Raw genomic sequence first — 27156 nt, 5'->3', positions numbered from 1 at the left:
GTAAAGGTAAACAGGGGAACACACAGAAGGACTATTCCAAGGTGAAGTGTTGGAATTGTCAAAAGATGGGACACTATGCAGTTGTGTGTCCGGAGAAGAAGAAGAAAGGGAAGAACCAGGACGTGGCAGCTTCAGCAAAGATTGAGGACTTTGCAGGTCGTTTTGACCGGGAGTTTGCGTTCACTACGTGTGAGTCCTCTAGTGCAGAATCACCTGCCACACAGGTTCAAAGGGAGCATGCTTTTCCCTCGATTAGCGGAGCATCTTCAGGTATCTGGTATGTGGACAGTGGGGCTTCACGTCAGATGACAGGAGTCCGTGAGTACTTCTCAGAGCTTTCAGAGAGTGGCACTGATATAGAGGTAGTACTCGGTGATGACAGAGTTGTTAGAGCAGTCGGGGTGGGGACACTGACATTTGAGAGGGAGTCCAAACCTCCCTTGAAAGTGTCAGATGTTCTTTATGTGCCAGGGATGAGGAAGAACCTCATATCCGTCTCAGCTTTGGAGGACAGAGGATATGAGGTACTGTTCAGGGGAGGACAGGTGTTGATGTATCCCAGGGGCACTCCAGCTGATTCAGCTAGAGTGATAGGTGTACGCCATGCAAAGGTGTACAAGTTTGCATTCCAGCCCCTTTTGGCATTGAGCAGTAGTACCGACAGCAGAGCTAGCAGTTCTGAGCTGTGTGAGATTTGGCACCGCAGGATGGGACATATGTATCATGGAGCCTTGAGGACATTGCGGGAGATCACTACAGGTGTGCCAGATTTCAGTACTGATCACTTTGATACTTGCAGAGGTTGTGCGATGGGCAAGTTTGCCAAATCCCCTTTTCCCAGCAGTGACAGCAGAGCGACTGGGATACTTGATTTGATTCATTCCGATGTGAGCAGTCGGATGTCTCATGTTCCCTTGAGTGGATATGAGTACTATGTTTTATTCATTGATGATCACTCCAGGAGGACATGGATTTATTTTTTGAAGACCAAGGGTGAGGTCTTCAAGCGGTTTCAGGAGTTCAGAGCTCTTGTGGAGACACAGACAAGTCGAAAGATCAAGTACTTGAGGTCGGACAATGGAGGAGAGTACACCCTTGGAGAGTTTGTTGACTATTGTACGGAGGCAGGCATTAGGAGGGAGTTCATTGTTCCTTACAACCCCCAGCATAACGGGGTTGCAGAGAGGAAGAACAGATCCATCATAGGGGCTGCCAAAGCCATGTTACATGATCAGGGGTTGCCATTGTTCTTGTGGGCAGAGGCCTGCAACACAGCTGTTTACTTGCAGAACAGGAGTCCGCATCGTGCCTTGGGGCACATGACTCCGGAGGAGGCTTTCTCTAGGAAGAAGCCTGATATTGGTCATCTTCATATCTTTGGATGCATTACATACTCCTATATACCCAAGGAGAAGAGGACCAAACTAGAGCCCACCGCAAAGAAGGGTATCTTTGTGGGCTACAGTGAGACCTCAAAGGCCTTTCGGATTTACATTCTTGCACAGAGGAGAGTTGTAGTCAGACGGGATGTGAACTTCGAGAGGGACAGGAGCTTCAGGAGGTCACGGGAGTTAGAGTATCTGGATCAGCCAGAGCCTCAGAAGGAGTTGAGTCAGTCGCAGGGATCTAGTGGGCAGGGATCAAGAGGATCAGGAGGTACATCTATGAGGATGTCAGGTCCGTCAGTGAGCAGTGGCTCACCGAGCCAGAGGGGTGGTGCTCCGGGTAGCATGCAGAGCAGTTCACAGAGCAGTTCACTAGGGAGTCCACTGATGGACAGTTCACACGGTACCTCAGCTTCTACAGGTTCAGGTGCAGGCAGGAGGACAGCAGACAGACAATCAGGAGTTCAGGCTCCTAATGATGATGATGAGGAGGAGTTTCATTCTCCAGTGGGAGAAGTGCGCTCAGGGAAGAGGAAGCCCAAGTGGCTTCAGGACACCTTGAGAGATGCCACATCTGTTGCTGAGCCGAAGAGGCTGGTCAGAGAGAGTAGACCACCTGAGAGGTTTTGTAGCTATATGGCGATGGTTACCAACATCCTTGACTCTGAGCCTTCTAGCTATGAGGAGGCAGCTAGCCAGCAGGTCTAGAGAGAGGCCATGCAAGAGGAGTATTCTTCTATCATGAAAAAATATGTTTGGGAGGTGGTCCCGAGGCCTGAGGGCAAATCCGTGGTTACTTCCAGATGACTTTACAAGGTAAAACATGCTGCAGATGGCAACATTGAGAAATTCAAAGCAAGGTTTGTGGCTAGAGGGTTCTCCCAGGTAGAGGGAGTTGATTATGAGGAGACCTTCGCTCTCGTAGCTCGATAGACTTCGATCCGCTCCATTTTATCGATAGCAGCAGAGATGGGTTGGAGATCCACCAGATGGATGTGAAGACCGCATTTCTCAATGGCTTCATACAGGAGGAGGTGTACATTGAGCAGCCACAAGGCTTTGAGGTGCATGGGAAGGAGTCCCATGTGTGCAGACTGAAGAAGGCCCTTTATAGCCTGAAGCAAGCTCCCAGAGCTTGGTACTCCAGGATAGATACATACTTGCAGGGGATGGGTTTCACAAAGAGTGAGGCAGATCCGAACCTTTACTTTATTGTGATTGGTGAGGAGCCTCTCATTCTGGTGCTATATCTGGATGACTTGGTCATTACAGGTGCAGAGAGACTCATAGAGCATTGCAAGAGAGACCTTGCGAAGGAGTTTGAGATGAAGGACATCGGCTTGATGCATTACTTTTTGGGTTTGGAGGTGTGGCAAGAGGAGGGGCATTTCTTCCTGGGGCAGGAGAAGTATATTGTGGACATCCTTAGTAGATTCCACATGGAGGATTGTAGACCCATGTCGACACCAATGATCAACAACTGGAAGAAGCTTCATGCTTCGGATTCCGAGTTGGTGGGTCCCACATTGTACAGGCAGCTGATTGGTTCCTTGATGTATTTGGTCAACACTAGACCAGATATCTGTTTTGCAATCAACACGATGAGTCAGTTTATGTGTGAGCCTAGGAAGGTTCACTGGGTGGCTGCAAAACACATTTTGCAGTACTTGCAGGGGACAGTGGATTATGGTCTGGACTACAAGCAGGGAGATGGAGTGAGATTGGCAAGATACACTGATTTTGATTGGGCAGGTTGTGCTTCTGATAGGAAGAGCACTTCAGGGTGTTGTTTTGGGTTGGGTTCAGCAATAGTGTCATGGTTCAGCCAGAAGCAGCAGTCAGTAGCACTGAGTTCAGCGGAAGCAGAGTATATGGCAGCCAGTCTAGCTAGTTGTGAGGCCATCTGGCTTCGCAAGATGTTGTTTGGCTTATTTGGTCAGCCGTTGAGACCTTCAGCGATTTACTATGATAATCAGAGTTGCATTAAACTCACGGAGAATCCAGTATTTCATGATAGGTCAAAGCATATCGGGGTCAGATATCATTTCATCAGAGACTATGTTCAGAAGGGAACTGTGAAGCTTGAGTATATTTCCACTGATGAGCAGGTTGCAGATATTCTTACCAAAGCCTTACCACGGGGCAAGCATGTCTACTTCAGAGACAAGATGGGTGTGGTGAGGAACACCTTCCTCGATAAGAGGGAGTGTTGAAATTTGGTACCGGAGGACAGGTGTTTCCCTTAGGCTTTGATCTTTGGCCTAGGGAAAAGTGTCCAAAAGAATTTAATTTTTCTCCTAAAATTACTTTATAATTTTTATAAAGTTAAATCTAATTTAAAAGTGACTTTAAGTGATAAAGTTACTAAGTCTAATTTTAAAGTGACTTTTATAAAGTCAATGAAAAATTAGAAAGGAAAAGTGACTTTGAAAATAAATGACTAAGTGGGTCTTTATTAAAGTGGGGTGAATTAAAAAATAAAAAGTGAGATTTAAATGAGCATTTAATCTCAGCCTTAGATCTCAATCTATTTTAGCCATTGGATTTAGGGATCACCCAAAAGTCACTTGGATCACCCAAAAGTCACTTGGGGTTAGATTAAAAGAGGAAAAGGAGGAAAAGGTCATTCATTCTTTCATGAGTAGATTGGGAGAAGGAGAGTAAGAGAGCAAGAAAGATTTCTGAGCAGGGAGGAGAAAGAGACAGCAGCTTGGCACATTCCAAGGCAGCAGTTGAGCAGATTTGTACAACTGGTTCAGCACATAGTGAAAGGCAGATTTTGGCACGATTTTCGAGGAGTGGTTTGCACAAAAATCGAGGAGCAGTTTGCTGATTTTTCTTCACGCAAAACGAGGGCCGTACAATGCATTTATTGCAGTCCGTACAGCGCATTTAATGCTGGCCATACAGCAGCATTTAATGCTGAAAGTGGGCACGAAAATTGAGGAGGTCGTACAGCATTTATCGCTGTCCTGTTTGCTGTAATTTCCAGTTTGCTGTGAGGCATGGAAAAAGAGATAAGTTGTAAATTTGTTTGCTGATTTTTTGCTGAATATTTCTCACTGTGAAAAAGGCAATTTTCAGAACTGGTTTTCCCCAAGAGTTGTAGGGGGTTTTTCTAGGGTCAAGTTGACCAAAAATCTCAGTGTTTAAATGTGTTTTAATGGCTATTTGTTACTGCTGATTTTTATTTCTGCAATTTCCAGCGTTCTGTAAAATTTCCAAAATTTGTGTTTTCAGCAATATTTATTTTTTCAGCTTGTTAAATGTATGGTTATGGGAAAGGGCATTTAACTATATGGGAGAAATAAGGTGAAATTGAAAACTGGGGTGGGAAAACAGAAATTTCTACACAAGTTGGATTTTTCCCTGGCAACGTGCCTATATATTGTGTTCTCTTTTATTGTTGTTTGGCATTAATCTTGATGATAAGAAAAGATAACTAAGAAATCAAATACTAATAATGAAAATATCACAAGTTAATGTGATTAAGAGGAAAATCATTTCACTACCACCTATACGGATTTTCATACAGGACACCTAAAAATTCGAAGATGGTCTATACATGGCTTCTTCCGATGCCATATTATCAAGGATTCTATAATGACTTCTATTTTGTATATACATTGTTGTCATTGCTACTTCTCCCCATAGAAATTTTGGTAGATCTTGATCAAATATCATAGTTCGTATGCATTCTTCAATAGTTCTATTTTTCCTTTCTGTAACTCCATTTTGCTCGGGATTGTAGGGAACAATGAGCTCCCTCTTAATACCTGCTTCTTTACAATATGCAATTAATTCTTTTGAAATGTATTCCCCTCCATTGCCGGATCTCAAAGTATTTATCTTTCTTTCGGTTAAGATCTCCACTTCGGATCCGAATTCCTTGAACTTTTCAAATACTTCGTCCTTTGTTTTGAGAAGATAGAGCCATGTCTTTGTAGAGTGATCATCAATGAAAATCACATAATAAAGATGGCCTCCAAGAGATTTGTTAGACATTAGTCCACACACATCAGAATGAATGAGGTCTAATATCTCCTTAGACCTTGTATCACTGCTTGTAATAAGTTTCCTTGTATTCTTTCCCAAAGCACATCCCTTACATACTCCTCCATGATCTTCTTTGATGTTCGGGATGCCTTTTACCATTTGACTAAGACAAGGTAGTATCTTGTAATGAATATGCCCATATCTTTTATTCCAATGTTCGATAGGATTGATCTCCATGTGAACTAGGGCTTGGAGAGATGGTGTTATAGCTCTATATAGTCTTCCTTCATGAACTCCAATAACCTTTGCCTTTTCATGATGCATTGTGAGATGATTGAATGAGAGTGTGGTAGGTGTATTGTGGGTGGCCTACATCTAGCTGATGTAAATGTAATAGTTGCAGTGTTATTAGAATATGTGACATTTATTACTGTATACAATTTTGTTTGTCTACTATAGTGTTATGTGTGTACCCATCAGGAATCCCATCATTAGATGCTTTTGGAGAACATTAGCCTTAGCAAGGGTTAGAAATAGATTGGCTCTTGCAAATTCAAGCAATAACGTATATAAGCTTTATAAATTTTTGAGCCAATTTAGGCATGAACACTCACGTGTGGCATATTTATTGGGTCCCTATTAATATAACACAAAAACAACCTCACCAAACAATAAAAGATTCAAACACAGAATATTGTAGCTTCTTTCATAGAAGGATAGGATCTGTACACCTCCATAGACTATGCAGTAAAATCACTGTGTGGAAGGGATTTATTCTCCCACAAACAAGGGGCCTCATATATTAATTTGGTGTTTGGCTAGGCTGTGACCTTAAAAATTAGATGATGATGATGATTATTATTATTATTATTATTATTATATGCAGTGAAAGAAACATGACTGTAAAATAGACAATTAAAGACCCTATATTTGGCAAGTAATCCAGTAAATTATGTGCCAAGAACTTAAACATTCCTCCATGCAAGTTTGAAAGGAAATATTTCCAACTTCTGAAACAACCATAAATCACTGGTTGAAAACCAAATTCATAACTCCCTATTGCCAAGCTTTATGGTGTTCTAAATTTGTTGTTACCGTTAGAAAAAGAGCACAAGGATTAAGAACACTTACAAGCTCACCACCAGTTACATGAATATCAGTGAAGTCACGAGTTTTTGTATAGTATTTCAAATCTGCCTTTTGACATAGAGCTATCTTTGCAGAAAGATCTAAAGTCTTCACAAGGTAAGTTTTTCCTTGATGCATATAAACAGCACCTTCGTATACCTGTAAAGACATCCAACCTTTTCTAGTTAGAATATAAGTTATTTCAGCTAGTACGTCCAACTGATAAATGATATAAAACCCTGAAATCTAGGAAAACACTAGAAACCATATGGGACCCTGAGATCTTATCTAAGGATAAAGATTTAAATATACCAAAAAACAAAAAAAAGAACTAACATACAAAAAAATCAACTCAAGGTTAATAATACGATCATACAATGTGAAGACCTTTTGCCAAAACGATAAAACAGTGAATACCAGTGAAAACAAATAGTTCACATAATTTTCGTTCAAAAGAGATATTGATGAACACCAATAATCACATGGGATGAAAAGATATGCAAGTTATGAATTAAAACAAGGATAAAGATAACACCCACTCCTGCAATATCTAACTTACAATATCCAAATCAATTAAATGATAGCCAACAACCACACATTTAGTATTAAGAAATACATCTTCTTTTAAATTCTTGAATATCCTAAAACATAGAGGAACATTTTGTAAAATGGTCCAATAGAAAAGTATTGTATAAGAAAATAAATTTTAAGAATAAAATTCCCAAATATGAAACTCATAAAAAGGTTATAATGGAGTAAAACCATAGCTATCAAACTGCTCATTTCCAGTTCAGATAGGTTGCAAAATCCAATCTGATTCTGCACCTGTACAGGTTCGGGCCTGGTTCTTGACCAAACCAGCCAACATGGAACCAAACCGGCCTGTGGTAACCACAACTCAAATAAAACACTAGGAAGGGGCCCCAAAATGCCCCCCCCCCCCCTCTATTTCCCTCACTAGTATGATTTAATGTTTGTGAGCATTTGAAAATTTGTACTTTAACTTTTAACCTTAATTCTTAAAGATAATGAGAGTAAAATATAAGGAAACGTTCCCTTAAGTTTTAGTATTAAAAGTTGAAGTGGGACTCTTATTTCAGGATGTTTCATTATGGAATCATACTGATTGAATATCACACAAAGAAGATAGAAATTGGGATGCTCTTTAGCTTTCAAGACACTTAACAGGTTTTCAAACATTATAGCATAGATTCAAAACAGGACCATGTACCCCTCCCTCCTAGATTCAAAACATCAAATGGCAGTAGTTGTTCAAGCAATTCACTAAGAGCAAGCAGACTTCAAGCTCTTAGATTGAGCTAGGTCAAAGTAATTAGACATATATTTGTTAATTTTCCACTGTTCTATGCTGTTATAATCACTTTAGCCCAATAATTTTCTTCAATTAGCAATCTTTCAAATTAATGTAATCTTTCAATGATCAATGGCAATTGTAGATAGAACAGTAAATGCAATAGACAATAGAAGACAATCAAGAGCAATAAGAGACACAAAGATTTGGTCAAAGACCAGGGAAAAACCCACAACAGGGAAAACCTTTTCAAATTCTTCTTTTTATTAGATTGTCATAAAATGTTCAGCAAGGAGAGAATACAATGTTCCAATTCACCAATCAAAAGACTATCCAGCAAAACTAGTCCAACAATATCCAAGAGATGAGCCCAGTAGACAAATCAAATCAAAGTCAAAATCTTCGAAGTTTGTGATCAATGGTCAACAAAATTTAGGTCAAGATCACAGCCACACAAACCCAGTGACAGTGAGTGTGGCTGAAGCTCTCCAGCCGCAGGGAGCACCCTATCAAGCAAGCAGCTACAGTCGAGATTTCCATGAAGCAAGCTTGTGGCATCAGAGAAAAACTTTTTTTCACATGTGCGAGCTTAGATCCTGCAATTTCAGACCTATACAAACCAATCTCAGAGCTATATGAACCAATGAGAAGAAGAGAGAAGAAAAAGATGATTGTTGATGATGTCCAAATGAGGTTAACTTGACTTGTATTTATATGCTTCCAAGGGTGCCCAATTTCTCTTTAAAGTCGACCTATACTTTTGTGCACATGTGGGTTTCCTCTTCAAAAATACATTTTTCCTTAACCAAATTAAATTCTTCCAAGGGCTAAGAGGGGTCTTTCTTGATGAGGAAGGTTGTCTAAAGGAAAGAATTTGTCCCTAAGCTGCCAAATTAACACTTCCTCTCAGCTAGGGAGAAATTACCAACTGCAACATATGTCCCATCTCAAATATCTTGTCATCATCAAATCAAATGTCGTCACCTAAATACCCTGACAAGGGGGCATAGGACATGCAAGACAAGAAAATTCGAGTCTCTAACACGGGCCACGTAGACTTCCTGGAACAAAACAAGTAGCACATGTTGTCGCTTAGATTGTACAGGCATTGCAACAACAACTCAGGTCAAGGGCTGTCACTCTGATCCCCGACCTCTCTGCTCTAGATGTCTCTCAACATGAGCCTATGGGGGGTAGTCCCTATGGAAATGTGAAGATGAAAGACAAGTTGGCAACCAACGAGTCTAGGAGAGACGACTAAGTGGCCTAGCTACTTGGTTAATTTTAGCAAGAATTGAAGATTATATTAAATTGAATTGTGAGACCAATGCCTTATGGATTCAACTTCTTGCTTATTACCAATTAAATGCCAAGTAACCGGATGGACAATCGTTGCTTGGATGAATGACTATCCTATATGAAGTGCAAATCCTACAAGCTAGGTGAAATGCAAAATCTCGGTTGATTTTAAGTTAAATGTTTACTCTAAGTGTAACCTTCCTCATAACTGTTATAGAACTAGTCACTAGAGTAGGTTGTTGGATGGAAGCCAACAAAAAGCAACCAAAGGCTTGATTAACAATACCTCCCCCTATGTTCCAACCAGCTGATGTTTCTGGCACTACATAGATTGTGGCTCTGATGACTGCAAGGTCATCGTGTTAACCACTTAAGAGGTGCTAAATTCCTCAAGCTAAATTGAGAAAGGGTGGCCCTAAATATCTATCAACCAAGCTTATGCTTAGAGGTAAATTATTAAGTTACCTAGACTTAATTTGCAATGCAAGATGGATTAAGTGATTCTAGTACTTAATTATGACCTGATCTTGAGTTATACCACCAAGTACTCATCAATGAGGTCACAATCTTAACCACAAGAAAATGTGCCAAGTCACCAAGTGCCAAATAGATATCCACAATATACAATTATTCAACAGTTACGGGATGTGCTCAAATCCCATAATAACTTATTCAATGATAATTGGAGCACTTAGAATAATTTGATCAATGCTTAACAAGATACCAACAATTATTATCACAAAATTATCAATGCTCTTGCTTCAATTAGAAGCTTCCAAGATATTTCAACGATATAAATGCCAATAATATTCAATCATTCAAGATAGATTAGAACACTTAAAATCTCAATACCAATGATCCTTTATGCCAATGGCAATTACTAGAGACAATTAGGAACCTTTATGTAATTGGATTTTAAGTTAAGAGCTTCTCAAGATATGCCAATATGCCAAGGATTCACAATAACCATAAACCAATGATGCCAAAAGAGGACAAGAGCTATTATCCAATGATTCCTTATGAGATTGGAGTGCTTTAAAGAGTGAGTTATATGTCACTTTCGTGAAAAATCGGAAACCTGGAATCCTATTGCAACAACTGGAAATAATTCTCCTAATTGTTAAATTAATTTTAACAATTTATTTACTGTGTACTACAGCAAATACTAAATCAATCACACTACAACCTACAAAAATAAACTGCGGAAGAAATAAACATTGGAAGAGATACTAAGTTACTAACACACAGATAAAATGACACAATTATTTTTGGACCAATGTCCCTAGAAAAACCCAACTCGGGAAAACTAGTGCAGCAGCTGAGGGTTTTATTATTATGCAGCAGTGAAATAAACTAAGTTCAACTGCATGCCGAAACTAGAAATCCTACAGAGAAATATTGGCAAGAAAATCTAGTGGGGAGAAATTCCTCACTCCACAGGCAAATCTCGACACTGACCTCAGCTCAAATTGAGTTGCAACCTACACAAATAAACTACGAAAGAAATAAACACTGGAAGAGATACTAACACGCAGATAAAATGACACAATTATTTTTGAACCAATGTCCCTAGAAAATCCCAACTCGGGAAAACCGGTGCGACAGCTAAGGGTTTTAATATTATGCAACAGTGAAATAAATTGAGTACAACTGCATGCCGAAACTGGCAATCCTACAAAGAAATATTGGCAAGAAAATCTAGTGAGGAGAAATTCCTCACTCCACATGCAAATCTCGGCACTGACCTCAGTTCAAATTGAGCCGTCCAAACTACCTCTAGGCAGTCACTATGTCACCCTAGCGCAGTTGTTGCTTCTCTCAGCTTGGAACAACTTCTCCTCAAGTCGTCTGACCAGTTGTTTTCTGGAAAAACGTCTCTCCTGGCCTCTGGAACCCTTGCCCAGCTCCTGGCACTGAAATTCTGCTTCTCCCCAAAAATTTGACTTTGCCTCTAGAGGCTACTGCGCTACCCTGTGTCAGCCTCACTCTGGCTTCTCTGCCTCTCTACAAATGCACTCACGGGATCAGGGAATCTTCCTTCGGCTTCACTGTCCCTGCCCCTCTCTCACTATTTCGATCTCACTTGCTCTCTCTCCAGCAATTATCTACTGCTACTTAGGAATCGATATGCTCATGAAATTGAAATACACAAGTTATGTTTTCTCCAAGCCCCATCGATGTCTTCTTATAATCCTCTGTTGAGACTTCAACGACCAAGATTAGATCTTAATCGATGGCTAAGATTAACTTGAAGTCGATCCGTGTGAGTTTCTAGAACATTCACACCATAACTTAATTAATTTTGATTAATTAGTCATATTCCCTAAGTTTAGACTAAGGAAATATTTAAAAACTTACTAATAATCTAATTAAGTCATTTCTAGGTTGAATTTCCAGAAATGATTTATGGGTTTTGGAGATCTCATGTATTCTAGCCTCTCGACAATTTTTTGTGGCTAGAACACATCCAATGCTACAAAAACTAACACTCCCTCTTAGTGAAGAATGTGTTCTAGTGCTGTTGCCCCCTATAGGAACACCCTGTCTCTACATCATCTCCTGTCACGTTGCTGATGTCTAGTTGTTGCTGCCCACCAACTACTATGCAACCCTGATATGTGATAAATTTGTGTTGTTGTTGACTCTATTGAACTGCTGCCAACGCTGCATCTACACTACAACTCCCTGTCCATCTGTTTTTGCTGCAACTGCAACATCTGCAACTGAAAAGCACCCTAAATATTGAATCAACTATGATCAGTATAGTGCATTTGTCACCCGAGTCTCTGGTTGTTGCTAGTATCTACACTGCCACTGAAGGATCCGCGTTGTTGCTGACTCTACACTGCTACCAACTCTGCACTGCGCTCCCCAGCATCTGACCACTACTAGACCCTACATCTGTCGCTCTGGCATCTGACTGCATCTACTGCCACTGATCCATCCTACTACAAAATATTGTGGGCCCCATAGCAAGGTATGATTCAAGAGGTGGACCACCTCAAGAAGCCTGCCCATCTGTAGCACTCTGAGGCTACAATACCAAGTCACCCCATTTAACTCCCGAGGGTATGTCAGCAAACATGGAGAGTTCTTCCTCCAACCTGAAGGAAAGCCTGTCGATCTCTGTTGATGCTACCTGCTGGTCTTGCTTCTCCTCCTTGTCCTTCTTCTTGAGAGGACACTGGGTACTGTAGTGGCCAAGCTCACCACATCTGAAGCACTTGACCTTCGACAGGTCCTTCTTCTTCTTTCTTTGCTCCCCCTATCCATGACTGGGACCCTTTGACGCGAGGGCCATATTCTCCTCCTCTTTCACCTTCTTTTGTCCGTTGATGCTGCCACTAATGGAGCTCTTTAGAAAAGCTAGTCTCAACTCCTCTTGTTGCAAATCAACCCACATTCTGTCCCAACTTGGCAAGGTTTCTCATCGCAAGATACTATGGACAAATACCTGCCACTCCTCTGAGACACTATTGAGTGTCAATCGTACTAGCTTTGTGGGTTGAGGCGCTGCCCCAACTTCTAACAATTGATCCTGGATCTCCTAAATCCTTGTGAGGAAGGGATCTATGCTTTCCCCTTTCTACATCCCCATCTTGGGAATCATGATTGTCGTTAGACCAAAACCCACAAGTGTTAGTCAACGATCGCATCGCCAGAGATAAGGATCCACAAGAGGAGCTTAGTTGATGAAAAGGAAAATAGGGGTATAGCCAATTTCCCCTTTATAAATAATCGATCCTGAGGCCTGTGGGTTATGGCCCACAGTACATATCGGAAACGTTCTTATAGCGCTTAAGCCTCAGAACCCAGAAACATACAACATATCGGTTTTTCTTAAAAAAAAACAGGGTCCTCAACACTTTATCGGATTACATAGGATTACAAGGGAAAACCCGCTTAGCAGCATAAGCTGGATCTGAAAAAGATTTAACCCGCATTCATAAAACTCCGTCAGCTCCAGCTCTCACTTCAAAACCTTATCGGTGCGCTCCTCCAATATCCGATCACCGATCGGCGCTTTATCGTTATCGGCGTATCGGACCATCGCAATTGCAACATCGCCAAATCACCGTCCGCTATCATTTGGCTTTACCGAAATATAATCAGCGATCAAATCTTCACTGTCGATCTTGGTTCCGATCCAACGGTCCTTATTTTATCGCACAATCGCAATCGCACTAATTCAAAGGCCGATTCTGATATCGCATAAAGGGTTTCGCCGATGCGATATGAGATCTCCGCCCCACAGCGATTGGATCTGGACCGTTGATCTCTAAGATCCAATAGTTGTTGTGCATTCTCGCTCGCTTCCTCCTTAACTTAATCTCGCTTGCCTTTTGATGGATTTCTGTGTTAAACACAGTTTTGCCACACTCCGAAAAACACTCATATATATGACCATTTTAGATCGCCATCGATCCATACAGGACAATCGAACTTGCAACACTGGATTCAACTCTATATATGGAATACACACACACAGACTATACATACAGTAATACACAGGCGCATCAATTCAACACTTAACACACACTTTTCTATATTATACAGAATAGTTACAATCTAAGGCATTTCAGCCTTAGGCACAAGTTCTCCCTTTGGTTACATTTTGGTCACTCTCTATCTATTCATTGAACACGCAGGCTCATATATATATAAGGAAACATTAGATCGGATCACTGGAAGGATCCGATCAATCCTCTCCATGAAACACTCAACAACTCCCTAATCTCTCTACATGCATACATATGTGGCAGATTACATTTAATAAGTCTCCTCGAGACTTTTATCCATTCCATCATTTACTCTATTTTGAACAGAATTGTCCCCTGTTTTGCTCGATGGTCCACATCTCCTCCTTCTCTGCTTTGGATTCCTCCTTTAATTAAGGGGGGGTCAGATGCTCCTGCATCAGACTCCCAAGGCACAAAAATTTATGACCTCCTGGTCATATGCTTCTCCTTATCTTTAGCAATTCTACCCACTTCTCAGTGGAACTGCCTTCATGATCTTCTGTGAGCTACAACCAACCTCTGCAGTAACAGTCTTCCTCTTGTACATGATACCTCACCAAGCCCTCCTCACTCGGTCTTTTGGCATCCTTTTGGTTCTCTTCTCTGGAACCAATTGAGCACACCTTGCTCTAGGTTGCTGCAAATCTTCTCACCTTCCGCCACCGCTCTCTGCATGACAGTAAGACCACAAACTCTCCAACTTTAAACAACTGTACCTCCTTTCCCTTCTTCCTTCTCGCAGGAAAACTTTCCCTGCTCTGATACCACTTGATGAAAAGGAAAATAGGGTTATAGCCAATTTCCCCTTTCTTTATAAATAATCGATCCTGAGGCCTGTGGGTTATGGCCCATAGTACATATCAGAAGCGTTCTTATAGCGCTTAAGCCTCAGAACCCGAGACCATACAACATATCGGTTTTTCTTTTAAAAAATGGGTCCTCAACACTTTATCGGATTACACAGGATTACACGGGAAAACTCGCTTAGCAGCATAAGCCGGATCTGAAAAAGATTTAACCCGCATTCATAAAACTCTGTCGACTCCGACTCTCACTTCAAAGCCTTATCGCTGCGCTCCTCCGATCCCCGATCGGCGCTTTATTGCTATCGGCCCATCGCAATCGCAACATCGTCGAATCACCGTCCACTGTCATTTGGCTTTGCTGAAATGCGATTAGCAATCAAATCTTGACTGTTGATCCTGGTTCCGATCCGACGGTCCTTGTTTGATCGCACAATCGCAATCGCACTAATTCAAAGGTCCGTTATGATATCACATAAAGGGTTTCGCCAATGCGATATGAGATCTCCGCTCCACGGCGATTGGATCTGGACCGTTGATCTCCGAGATCCAACGGTCACTTTACATTCTCGCTCACTTCCTCCTTAACCTAATCTCGCTTGCCTTTTGATGGATTTTTGTGTTAAACACAGTTCTGCCACACTCCGAAAAACACTCATATATATGACATTTTAGATCGCCATCGATCCATACAGGTCAATCAAACCTGCAACACTGGATTCAACTCTATATAGAATACACACACGCAGACTATTCATACAGTGATACACAGGGGCATCAATTCAACACTTAACACACACTTTTCTATATTATACAGAATAGTTACAATCTAAGGCATTTCAACCTTAGGCACAAGTTCTCCCTTCGGTTACATTCTGGTCACTCTATCTATTCATTGAACACACAGGCTCATATATATATAAGGAAACATTGGATCGGATCACTATAAAGATCCGATCAATCCTCTCCATGAAACACTCAACAACTCCCTAATCTTTCTACATGCATACATATGTGGCAGATTACATTTAATAAGTCTCCTCGAGACTTTTATCCATTCCATCATTTACTCTGTTTTGAACAGAATTGTCCCTGTTTTGCACGATGGTCCACATCTCCTCCTCCTCCGCTTTGGATTCCTCCTTTAATTAGGGGGGGTCAGATGCTCCTGCATCATTAGTCCATGTCGCGAAACACACAGGGATAGTTGGTTTATCCAATGTCCAACAATCTCCCGCCCAATGTGAGTCAGGTGTGTATCGAACTCGTGACCTACACTCTGATACCACTTGTTGGGGATCACGATTGTCGTTAGAAGAAAACTCACATGTGTTAGTAAACAATCGCATCGCCAAAGGTAAGGATCCATAAGAGGCATTTAGTCCATGTCGCGAAACACACGAGGAGTGTTGCTTTATCCAAAGTCGAGCACCTGGTGCATCTCATCTTCTCCTCAAAATACACCTTTCACTGCTCGGAAGTGCCCTTGTATCATAGTTTTAAAAAACGGTCGTTTCAATACCGAAACGGCCGAGTTGATCCGAGTTGATGCCCTCCGGAGTGACTCGGCCTATGAAACAGCTCGTTTGGCCGAGTCATGGCTGACTCTGCCAACTCGGCCGTTTCCGTATTGACTCGGCCGAGTCATACACAACGACACGTAACCCAAAATAAACAGCGATTTAACCATTTTTAATTAATTTTTTTGGTGTTTGCTGATTGGTTTGGACTCCAAGCTGTTGTGTGAATATGTTAAATGTCATTTGTGGTCCATTTCCCCCTCCCAAACCCTATTTAACACACTCAAGTGCTCTCATTCTCTCACAGCAATCTTGTGCATTTGAGTGAGAGTCTTCTTTGAAGTTAGTGAGCAGTTCTTGAGCTTGTTTTTGGAGCAGCAGTGAGGAGACTTGGAGGAGCATTGTAGCTGGAGTGACGAGCTTCTTGGGCAGCCATTTGGAGCAGCATTGAGGAGCAGATTTTCCCGCATTGGGTTTTTCCGAGAACATTGGTCCAAAAATAACGATGTCACTTGTGTACTTGTTTTCTTTTAGTTGACGATCTGTAGATGTTGATACTAGTGTTTATTTTCATTATTTACATGGTAAATAACTTGTTAAGTAATTAAACAAGTAGGAAGAAATAAACCAAATAGTACAAAAGGAATTTCTAACGGGTTAAACTTAGAAATTCCAACATGGTATCAAAGGGTGGTTGCAGATCACAGGATAACTGAAGGCATCAGCTAGCAAAGCAGTAGAGCAGATTCATCGGTCCCAAGTGACGAAGCTGATCCGTGCAGAAGGCGACAGAGGAAGGAGTGACACAGAGAGACTGCGTCATCATTCTAGGCCAGAGAAAGGCAGCGCAAATGCTAAGGGAGGCAGTATCAGGCTCACGAAAAGCCACGCAATTGGCTGGGGCAGCTAATTTGCCAATGTCGGGGTTGCGTAGAGCCAAGTGGCTCAATCCTTCAGTTGTTGGGGTATAGGAGGCTGTGGGTAGTTTGCAGAGTGGAGATGATGGGGTACTGTGGTCAGAACAATACCTAACAAGGCAAGACCAAGGAGGAGGGAGTTGCTGCCTAGGCAGATTTATAGCCAATGAATCAGGATCAGTAGATGATCGGAGTGGGGTAACTTGACGTTGGCAGAGGGATTTCCAAAAGGGAAATCGAGACTCAGAGGGAGCCGAACCGAGAACTTCCAGACGGGAAGTTGAGACTCAGCAGGAGTCGAACAGAGGACTTCCAAGAGGGAAGTAAAGAGACTCGAAGGAGTCGAAAGAAGAGTAGCGAGATGGTCGTGAATGGACTGAGAGATCAGGATAGGCTGGATGGAGCATCCAACATTGTGGTCTAGAAGGCCAGGATCTTGCCCATTCTCAACAGATATTGCATCAAGGACTTCACCTTGAAAACAATAGCGATCCTAGTTGACCCAACTGAAAATGAGAAGTACGAGGAGGCAATGGCTAGGGCGAAGTGCATCATCCTTGACGGGGTCAAGGATCATGTGGTGTCGCATATTGCCGAAAAGGATACAGCAAATGAGATGTGAGAGGCCCTGAAGAAATTGTACCAACATACTTCCATGCAGAGGAAGATGTTACTTGAAAATCAGTTGCGGTCATACCAGATGCAGAAGGGAAAGCAGATAGATGTCTTCTTCGGTCGATTGAAGGAGATCTATGACCAACTAACTTCGATAGGGGCCACGTCAGATCAGGAATTGATGGTGAGGACCGCATTGAACACAGTCTCAGAGGATTGGGAGGTATTTGTCGAGAGCGTACTGGGCAGATCGAGCCTTCCAGATTGGGAGGAACTATGGGCAGCTCTTCGTCAAGAAGAGATCAGACGAGTGACCAAGTCGGGGAGTAGCGGCAAAGGGGTCAGAATCAAGAATGTTGATTTGGGGTGGCATCAGATGTGCTCTAGACACAAAATTTGGTGGAGAGGTTGGGGCACATGAGATCTCCAATACCCAGAAAGGGTTTGGGCAAATTCTAAACAGATCAAGAGATATTAAAATAATTAATATTTTGATAGAGTCCCTAAGTCTAAACTTAGGGAAAATAAAATATTGATGTATATTAATATGAATCTGTGTTAGAATGGTCCAAAAGACATGGATCAAGCCAGATCTAATCTTAGTCGTTGATTAGGGACTTAATCTCGGTCGTTGATATGTCAACAGGAAAAGTATAACAGGAGGCTTGAGGGTCACTTGGAGAACACACCAGAGAGATCAACCATTCTATTCTCTAGAGCGGGCTTTGCTAAGAGAGATAGAATCAGTGATCGGGAGAGCAGCTGAAGCCTTAGGGGCATTGAGTACAGAGAAACAAAGAAGGCAAAAATTGTGTCGGGAGAGCAGTGCAGCAGACAAGGAAAGTGACATAGAGCCAACAAGGGCTCATGCAGGGCCACGGAGAGGCAGCCAAGTGCTGCGTAGAGCACCAGATAGGTCAGCGTGCCTGACGCAGACGCCCAAAAAGTTGTCGCAGGGCCTCCTAGAGCTGACGCAGGGCCAGCATGAGACAGAGAGGAGCTGATGCAGTCCAGATTGGGCAAATGCTAGGGTTGCAAAGCAGTTTTGTGCTGAGGAGCTGCCGGAAGGATTTTCCGGGGTTTCAGCCAGGAGATTTCTCTCAAACTGTGAGGTATAGCTGCTAAGGAAATTCTCTATTGGGTAGGCCAGTTTTGGCACCCAGATTGTACTCTGATAACGCTTAATAAGAAAACCCTCAAATAGTTGCACCAGTTTTCCCGCATTGGGCTTTTCTGGGGACATTGGTCCAAAAATAATGGTGTCATGTGGTGTGCTTGTTCTTGTTTCTTTTAGTTGCTGATATGTAATATATTGAGCATGCACTGGTGTTTGTCTTCAGTATTTACTTTGTAAAAAGAAAAATAACAAGTAGATAGGAATAACTCAGAAAAAGTGCACGAAGGGTTTCTAAAACTAAGTAAACTTAGAAACTTCAACAGGAGGAAGAAGAGGATGCGACTCTAGCATCTGTGGGGAAGCAGGAGAAGAGAAAGAAGAAGGACCTCTCCAAGGTCAGGTGCTTCCATTGTGGGGCACTGGGTCATTTTGCGAACCAGTGTCTTAGGAAGAAGAGCAAGGGAGAGGCTTCTGAAACCAAGGCAGCGCCAGCGAGGGCAGAGAAAGAATTCGAGGAGGATGACGATTATGCCATGAGTGCTCATGTGCCACTTGAGAAGAAGTGGGGAGACATCGAGTTGTAGTCAGTGGACTACAGGCGATGAGGGGCAGGATCCTTGAGGTACCCAACCTCTTGGATTATACCTTGCTATGGGAGCCCTGAAGAGGAGTAGCAGGACTAGCGGATGTCGGTAGAGACAGATGCAGATGGAGCGGCAGAGAGTGCTATACTGTAGAAGTCCCTGGATAGCGCGAGGCTAGCAGGCTGCAACAGTGCGAGAGGCACGGGAGTGTTGCACCAGTGCAGGATGGCACAGAGAGGTGTGCAATGGTGCGAGATGCAGGGAGTTGTTGCAGCAGCATAGAGGTCAGTAGAGGGAGCACTTGTTAGCGGCAGAGGGAGCTTCAGCATCAGGAGTGTCTCTAGCCTGACAAGGATGTCAGAAATTGGGTGGATCAATTACTTACTTCTCAGTAACTGAGTTGCAGTGCAGTAGCATGATGCAACATGATGAGAGGGAGATGCAGTGCTGGGAGGATGGACCAACAGCAGCACGGATGCAAAGGGAGTTGTCATACAGATGCAACAGTGGTAGTGGCGGGGCCATGCGCAGCAGTACAGGATGCAGCAGTGCAGAAGAGGTTGGGAGGGGAGGCCTAGCATCAGCATAGGGACCGATGTTGGGCAATCAGGGTGATGCTTAGTATGGAGTATTACTAGAGCAAAGTCCTCGCTAAGAGGGAGTGTTGATTTGGGGTAGCATCGGATGTGCTCTAGCCATGAAAATTGGTGGACAAGGTAAAGCACATGAGATCTCAAAGACCCAGAAATGGTTTGGGCAGATTCTAACCGGTTTGGGAGATATTAAAATACTTAATATTTTTAATAGAGTTCCTAAGTCTAAACTTAAGAAAAATAAAATATTAATGGGTATTAATATAAAACTGGGTTAGAAGGCTCCAAAAGTCATGGATCAAGACAAATCTAATCTTAGCCATTGATTAGAGATTTAATCTCGATCGTTGATGGACCAACGAGAAAAGTATAAGAGGAGGCTTGAGGGTCAGTTGGAGAACACACAAGAGTGATCAAACATTTTATTCTCTAGAGTGGGGTTTGCTAAGAGAGATAGAATCAGTGATCAGCAGCGAAGGGCAGTGAATACATAGTAGAGAGGCAAAGTTGGTGCCAAAGAGACAGCGCAGAGCCCGGAGAGGTTGACGTAGAGACAGCTGGGTGCTACGCAGAGGCAGCCTCGAGCTACGGAGAGCCAGGAGAAACCAGCGTCTGGGACATAGAGGGTCTAGGGGCTGATGCAGAAGCTCCAGAAGCTGACGTAGAGGCTAGCAGAGCTGACACAGGGCCAAGAGGCAGCGTTGGAAGGATTTCGTGGGACAGACTGGGAGCTGGTGAGCCGGGTAGGGTGACGCAGTCCCTATCAGAGTGACGCAGAGCAGTGGGAGCTGCAATTGTTGCTATGGGATTGTTCATCCAATGATTAATCAGCTGGAATATCTGTCTCTGAGGAGAGGTACTACTATCGAGGGCATTCTCTGTTGGGTGAGCCATTTCTGGCACCCTAGTTGTATTCTGAAAACTGCATAATAATAAAAACCTCTGAATAGCTGCACTGTACTTGTGTTTATTTTCAGTATTTTTACATGGTAAATAACTTGTTAAGTAATTAATCAAGTAGGAAGAAACAAACCAGATAGTACAGGAAGAATTCCTAACGGGTTAAACTTAGAAATTCTAACACAGTGCTAGCAGTAGCACAGATGCAACACTTGAGAGGGAGTTGTAGTATGGATGCAGTGTTGACAGTGGCAGTGTCAGCAGCATTCTAGTTGCAGCAGTAGCGCAATAGTTGGTGGACAGCGTGTTAGACATCAGCAGCGCAGAGAACGACGCTTCAAAGTCAAAGCAGTATGCGGTAGCATATATGGCTAGAGCACATTCCTTGCTAAGAGGGAGTGTTGATTTGGGGTAGCATTGGATGTGCTCTAGGCCTCAAAATTTGTAGGGAGGCTTAGACACATGCATTCTCCAATACCCAGAAATTGTTTTGGGAAATTCCACAGGAAACAGTTTTATTAAAATAATTAATTATTTTTAATGGGACCCTAAGTCTAAACTGAGGAAACTAAAATAATTAAAGGGTATTAATATAACCTTTGGGTGAAACTTCTAGAAGGCAAAAATTAAGTCAATATGATCCTAGCCATTGATTAGAATATAATCTAGGTCGTTGATTGATCAACGAGAGGATTATAACAGGAAGCTTGATGGGCACTTGGAGAACACACCGATAGATCAAGAGATTAAATTTCTGAAGTGAGAAGTTCTCAGGAGGAAATTATGATCGAGTAGATTTCTTGCAGTTGAGGGGCAGAGATAGCATCCAGAGAGAGAGAGAGAGAGATTTTCTCAGCCGGAGAATCATGAGCAGAGAGGCACAGAGAGTGATCCACCAACTCTCACGCAGAGGCTGACACAGGGCCACATAGAGGCAATGTAGAGGCAGCGCAGAGGGTGAGAGAGAGTCTGAAATTTTGCAACAGAGTCAGTTTCAAAAGCCGAGAGTCGGGGTGTGAGACCGGCAGGCTGAGAGCAGTGACTCCAAGTAGCAAATTGATCAACTGTCTAGGTGGCGCAATGCCTAGAGTGGTTGATATAGGTAATGCATGAGGACTGCGCAGAGGCAGCACGGAACCTGCCATAGGCACCTCATCCAGTGACTGGATCAGCCGGGATTTTTCTCAGTGATTGTGTGTGGTAATCTCACAAATCTTTCTGCTAGTATTTCTCTCTGTAACTGAATAACCCTTGAGGTATTCAAAGATATATTCAGAATTTGCTACTGCTTAATAATAATAAACCCTCAAATTTGTTGCACTGATTTTCCCGCATTGGGTTTTTCCAGAGACATTTGTCCAAAAATAACGATGTTATTGTGTTGTACTTTCTTTCTTGCTCAATCTCTTGTTTCTGCATATAATTTAATTAAGTGAAAGTTGCAGTCGTATTGACTTAGATATTTACCGTAGCACACAGTAAATAACTTGTATGAATTAACAAGTAGGAGAAGTAACATTAGTTTGTTGTAGTAGGAATTCCAGTTGAGGAATATTCACATAAAGGATGCCAGTACTAGTTACAAATGATAATGAACCCAATGAATGGAGGTGGATAGAAGGGACTGATGGAAATTGATAACTATGGATTACCTTGGGCATGCTATATCAATCAATTCCTTCTATTTGTGCCCTACCTAGAAATTGGAAAGGAAAGGTCACATGGGACTAGGGGTAAGGGGATAACCCACGTGAAGTGTGTAAACAAGAATATAAGCACGATCAAACAATCATTAAGCTCATCCTGTGATTCATATTAGAACACCCTTAACATTAAATGAAAGCACATGATTACAAAAATGGTTATTGTACCTTATAATAGGTGACCCACCTTCCTTCAAGAAGAATGCTAGATGGAAGAACATTGACTAGAGCATGTGTGAAGAGTTCTGAGGTGTAGCTATCTGTGGATCATAATGGGGTTGCTAGTTGGAAAGCTGATCAAATAGGAGAAAATTTTTCTCCTATGGGTTACCCGCATGGGTGGGTAACATCTACTTCCAACTCGGGGACATATGGTCACCGGAGACATTAATTTGCATTAGGAAATATGAACTGCCTTGAGAAACATAAAAAGTTGACCTTGTGAGACTGCCATGTATGAGAATTGTTTGAAGGATATTGCAATTTTGACCAAGACCAAGGCTACATACAAACTCAATAGACGCATAACCATGCAGTAAGACAGATGCACCCTGACGCAGGCTGGACTAGCACATACACAGGAGATCACCCTTACAAATAGAGCCTCCTCTAAAACCATGATTCCTCAAATAAGCCAATCTAAGGCCCTCCAATCCTATCCGAGACAAAAGGAGCCAGATATAAACCCAAAGGGACCAGACATAGTCAAAACAAACACAAGGTCCAGGACACCTGATACAAGGCCTCGCATGGTTGTTACAAGGCTTTTGACTTGTGACCTTGGGCTTACAATGGTTTGAAATATGCCGCAAAAATATGTGTACCCCTGCTGACATGAGGGGTAACAAGTCCATATCTTTTTAGTGAGCAGCGGTGCTTAATCCCAATTAGTTCATGTGAATTCATCACTGAACCAGGTGTGAGAAGATACTTCCAAATAGCTTTGGCACCCCCTAGAAGTCTTGTATTTCGAGTTAATATTCCCCAAATTTTCTACTTGCAACTTTGGAAATAAAGGTAGCATCTCATTTCCCTCTATGTGTCACTGGTTAATATCTTCCTCACTTTGCTTCAATCCATGAATTGGTTATCAGGAATCACTCGCTCTTCAATTTTCTACAATTTTCTAAACCCATAACCCCCAGAGATCCTGTAGTTCAAGCTAAAACTCCCTAAAACTTGTACTTGCAACTTTGGAAATAAAGGTAACATCTATTTTACTGCTATATCTCACTGGTTAATATGTTTTTTACTTAGCTTCAATCCACAAATTTGTTATCAGGAATCATTTGTTCTTAATCAATTCAAGACAAGAAAAATCAGAATTTATAATTACCATCCTTACAGCGTGCAGTTTGCACATTTCTACATGAAGATTTTTTGTGCCCTAACAACATATTTACACATTTCCCAAGGCAGAATTCTATCCCCAGCTGTAAATCTGAGATTTTGTTTGCTGTTTTAAGTAATTTTTACAAGTCTGATATTTCAATTTACAGCAAACCCTTCAATACAGTCTGGTAGTGTTATTGGGTCCCTATACATCAGTTCACTTCTAGATTGCATAGGGGTTCCTCCTTATGGTTACAAGCACTAGACCAAAGTGCGAAGAGATTGCATGAGGTGATAGTGTGCATTCTCTAGTTACCTTAGAACCCTTCCAGTGTCAAGTGGTAACATTTTGGCACTGTTGCTGGGTGCAAGTCAGGCTTCCTGGTATTTGTAGCATCAGGGAACTACAACAATGGTGAGTGTTTATCAATGCAGATTTTTGATATTCACCTGGCAACTCCATTGTTGATGGATCGAGACAATGTATATATATGAGATGTGGAAACACTGATCAAATTCATGAAACCCTGTGTATCGAGGACCTGCATAGGGAGGGCATGTCTTATTTTTTAAAAATTCTTCAAAGAGGCATATGAAACCCCGGACGAATACGTTTATCAGACTGAAAAATACCAGGAACCATATGAAAACTTTTGATGGATGAAAAGTTGGATGACCATGAAGAAAGGCTGGATTCGACACATGAGTTGTTGACCCTTCATAATATGGATTTCAGATTTCAAGAAGAGGGTCAACAAAGCAGCCATGAAGACTTGAATCAACTATAGTGTTTATCGCACTTCATTAATGTTGCCAACTCAAATAGAGCCACATAAAGAACTTCCTGAAGCTTTGGAAATTAATGGGAATATGCCTTTGAATATTTCAATCATGATGATGATGTGGCAGATTAGGACAGGACATATGCACCTCATATTTCTGATGATTGGTAATTTGAAGGCCCTAATTATGACACTCTGATAATCAGAAATATAAAATGAATTTATAACTTGTTTTTTCCAGCAGTACCAACAGTTTTGAGCAGCAAGAAGAGAGCTTTGAATTGTGTGAGGAAAAATACTTGTTTGCTACCGCTAATTTTTCCAGAAAAGACTTTCCCTTCGTTAAACTGTGCAATTGTCAGGCAAACTTAAGGACCTTGCTTACTAGATCTCCATTTTTAGTTTGCTTCAAGTTTCAGCTTTGACGGTCAAATTGTATGATCTTCAAAAGATTTTTAAGCACTGGCATAACTCATGACTCATGAGGCCCCCCTAATATTCTATTGCTCAACGTATGCATATCATATAAGCACAACCATTATGAAAATCATCATGATGAAGTTTAATGACAATAAACTGATAATTATACCTATCATCCCCAGCGACTCACCCCTTAGCTTGTATTAAATCCCCTGGTCAACAAACACTTTCCAGATCCACCTACGCATGTAATTTGTCAATACAAAATAACCAATAATAAAAATTCACACACCTACACTGATACATTGTTCTCATACAAAAGACATCAGATCCACCACAACAATTTAGAATAGCTGGAATATCCATCAAAGTCTAATTGTTCCTCAAATGCTGAACATCAAGAATATTCATGCAAATTTCCAAGCCTTCATACGTTTTCCCATAAAGAAATTATTATTTACTTCTAAAATCTGTGAACTTAGTAGGTTTACTATTAATTACATACCTCAAAGAATGCTTTACTTTCTTCAATCTCTTCTATTACTTCATTTGTAGTTTGATTAATGACAGTGTACTTCTCTGGATCTATTGCCCGAATGCTGACCATATAGGAAGGGTGTTTCTGATAAACCAAAGAAATCAGATCTTGAAAATTGTAATTGACAAATTAACACAAACCTCTGAAGCGTGTATATCTTTTTATAAAAGAAGTACAGAGTGCTAAAACATCCACCAAAGAATCAACTAAGTAAACACCATACCTCTTTCCCAATGTAATGCCAAGATTCATCTTGAGGACCACCATTAGGATGCCTAACTAGATATCCTTTCTTCATGAGATCCAAGGTGGCATCATGTAATGAAGAACCAAAATATTCAACATCATGTTGCAAGTGTATAGGGTATTCTAGAGCAGCACAAGCCAAATGTTGTTTTACCACCTGTACTGAATTACAGTCCAATAATCAAACAAAATTTCCCAATGCATTAAATAGCTAAAGGCAGAGTTCAAATGGTAGCTGTGGTGATTATTTTGTTCTCATTTTCAATTTACCATGGCATCACCATATCTAGGTCATGAAGTGCAGACTTGTAAATGATTGAAAAATTAATCCAAGTACAGACCTGTGGGTTATGAGCATCAACTTGAGAATGTTCAATTGGTCTTGAGAAAAGCTTAGGAGGGTGTTTCATGAAGTGTTGATCAAGAGGTCCTTCAAATGCTACATAAACTGACAGTGAGGCCTTTTCTCTCCTCCCTGCTCTTCCAGCTTGCTGCCACAAACTGCAATCAGGAATACAAGTCTCATTATAAAATAACATAATTCCAAATTCCAGACTTGTTAATAAGAAAGCTACCATTCTTTCTAGTATATTCTATTAAACTTAGCTACATAAAAGCATAAGCATTTCACTGACCTTGCAACACTACCTGGAAAGCCAAGGTGCAAAGTTGCATCAAGGTTCCCCACATCAATTCCAAGCTCTAAAGCATTGGTTGCAGCAACACCAAGAAGATGTCCCCCAAAGAGACCACTCTCAATCTTTCTCCTCTCCTGTTGCATCATGCACATTGGTAATGACATTCAAAATGAAGGGATGTAAAAATCTAGAGAGAAAAATAGATAGATAGATATGCTTTTACCAAACGACCTGCAAGGTCAACTAGCCTACTGTTCAAGAATGGTTACATATGATGTTACAATTTGATAAAATTCAAGCCAAAAGATTACAGAAAAAGAAAACAGCAAAGTGAAGATGTAATTCAAGCCATGGTACAAAGAAGTTTTGGATTATTTATCTACACTTGACCTCCATCATCCCATGATAAGAACAATGGGATTCAAACTAGGTGATGTTTAGAATTAGGATCTAGCACCATATATTTATCAAGTTATTGATGAAATACTCAAACAATCAAGTGGTGATCATATATGTCTAATCCCAAGTTCGATAACTATGGAGAAGGAGGTCCATGGGAAGTTTTGATGTAGGCATTTATTTTGAAGTGAAAGCTTTTGCTTCCATATCACTTACTGTGGTTGCTATTAAGAATAAAGGGAATAGATAATGCCATTTTTCTCTTTATCTAGTTCAATGGTCATATTTCCATATGCACAAGCAACTGACAAGATGGAGATGTAAAGCACAGTACAAAATAATGACTCCATTCACGATTATCAATGTTATCCAAGCCATCCCAATGACCAAACCAACCAACACCAGAAAC

General features: G+C 41.5%; 1 protein-coding gene across 4 annotated transcripts in view; it reads right to left on the bottom strand.

Annotated features, from left to right (window-relative positions):
* The window catches only part of LOC149203814 (UBQ, helicase-c and DEAD-like helicase domain-containing protein), a 420226-nt gene that overhangs the window by 182944 nt on the left and 210126 nt on the right, over positions 1-27156 (bottom strand). For all 4 annotated transcript variants that reach the window (XR_016253976.1, XR_016253977.1, XR_016253978.1 and 1 more), the window contains 5 exons: positions 26346-26482; positions 26052-26211; positions 25688-25867; positions 25432-25548; positions 6513-6668 (listed from right to left, as the gene is read on the bottom strand). Coding sequence is in view for 1 of the 4 variants with exons in the window: in XM_089403572.1 (XP_089259698.1) it covers positions 6513-6668; positions 25432-25548; positions 25688-25867; positions 26052-26211; positions 26346-26482 (750 nt within the window). In the remaining 3 variants the exon portion in view is untranslated. The remainder of the gene's footprint in view (positions 1-6512; positions 6669-25431; positions 25549-25687; positions 25868-26051; positions 26212-26345; positions 26483-27156) is intronic.

The sequence above is a fragment of the Pinus tabuliformis genome, chromosome 2_1 (genome assembly GCF_031772625.1).
Source record: "Pinus tabuliformis cultivar Carrire ecotype Pingquan chromosome 2_1, CPIR1, whole genome shotgun sequence".
Taxonomy (NCBI): domain Eukaryota; kingdom Viridiplantae; phylum Streptophyta; class Pinopsida; order Pinales; family Pinaceae; genus Pinus; species Pinus tabuliformis.
Note: the sequence above shows the minus strand (reverse complement) of the source record. Positions and strands in the feature narration are given on the sequence as shown.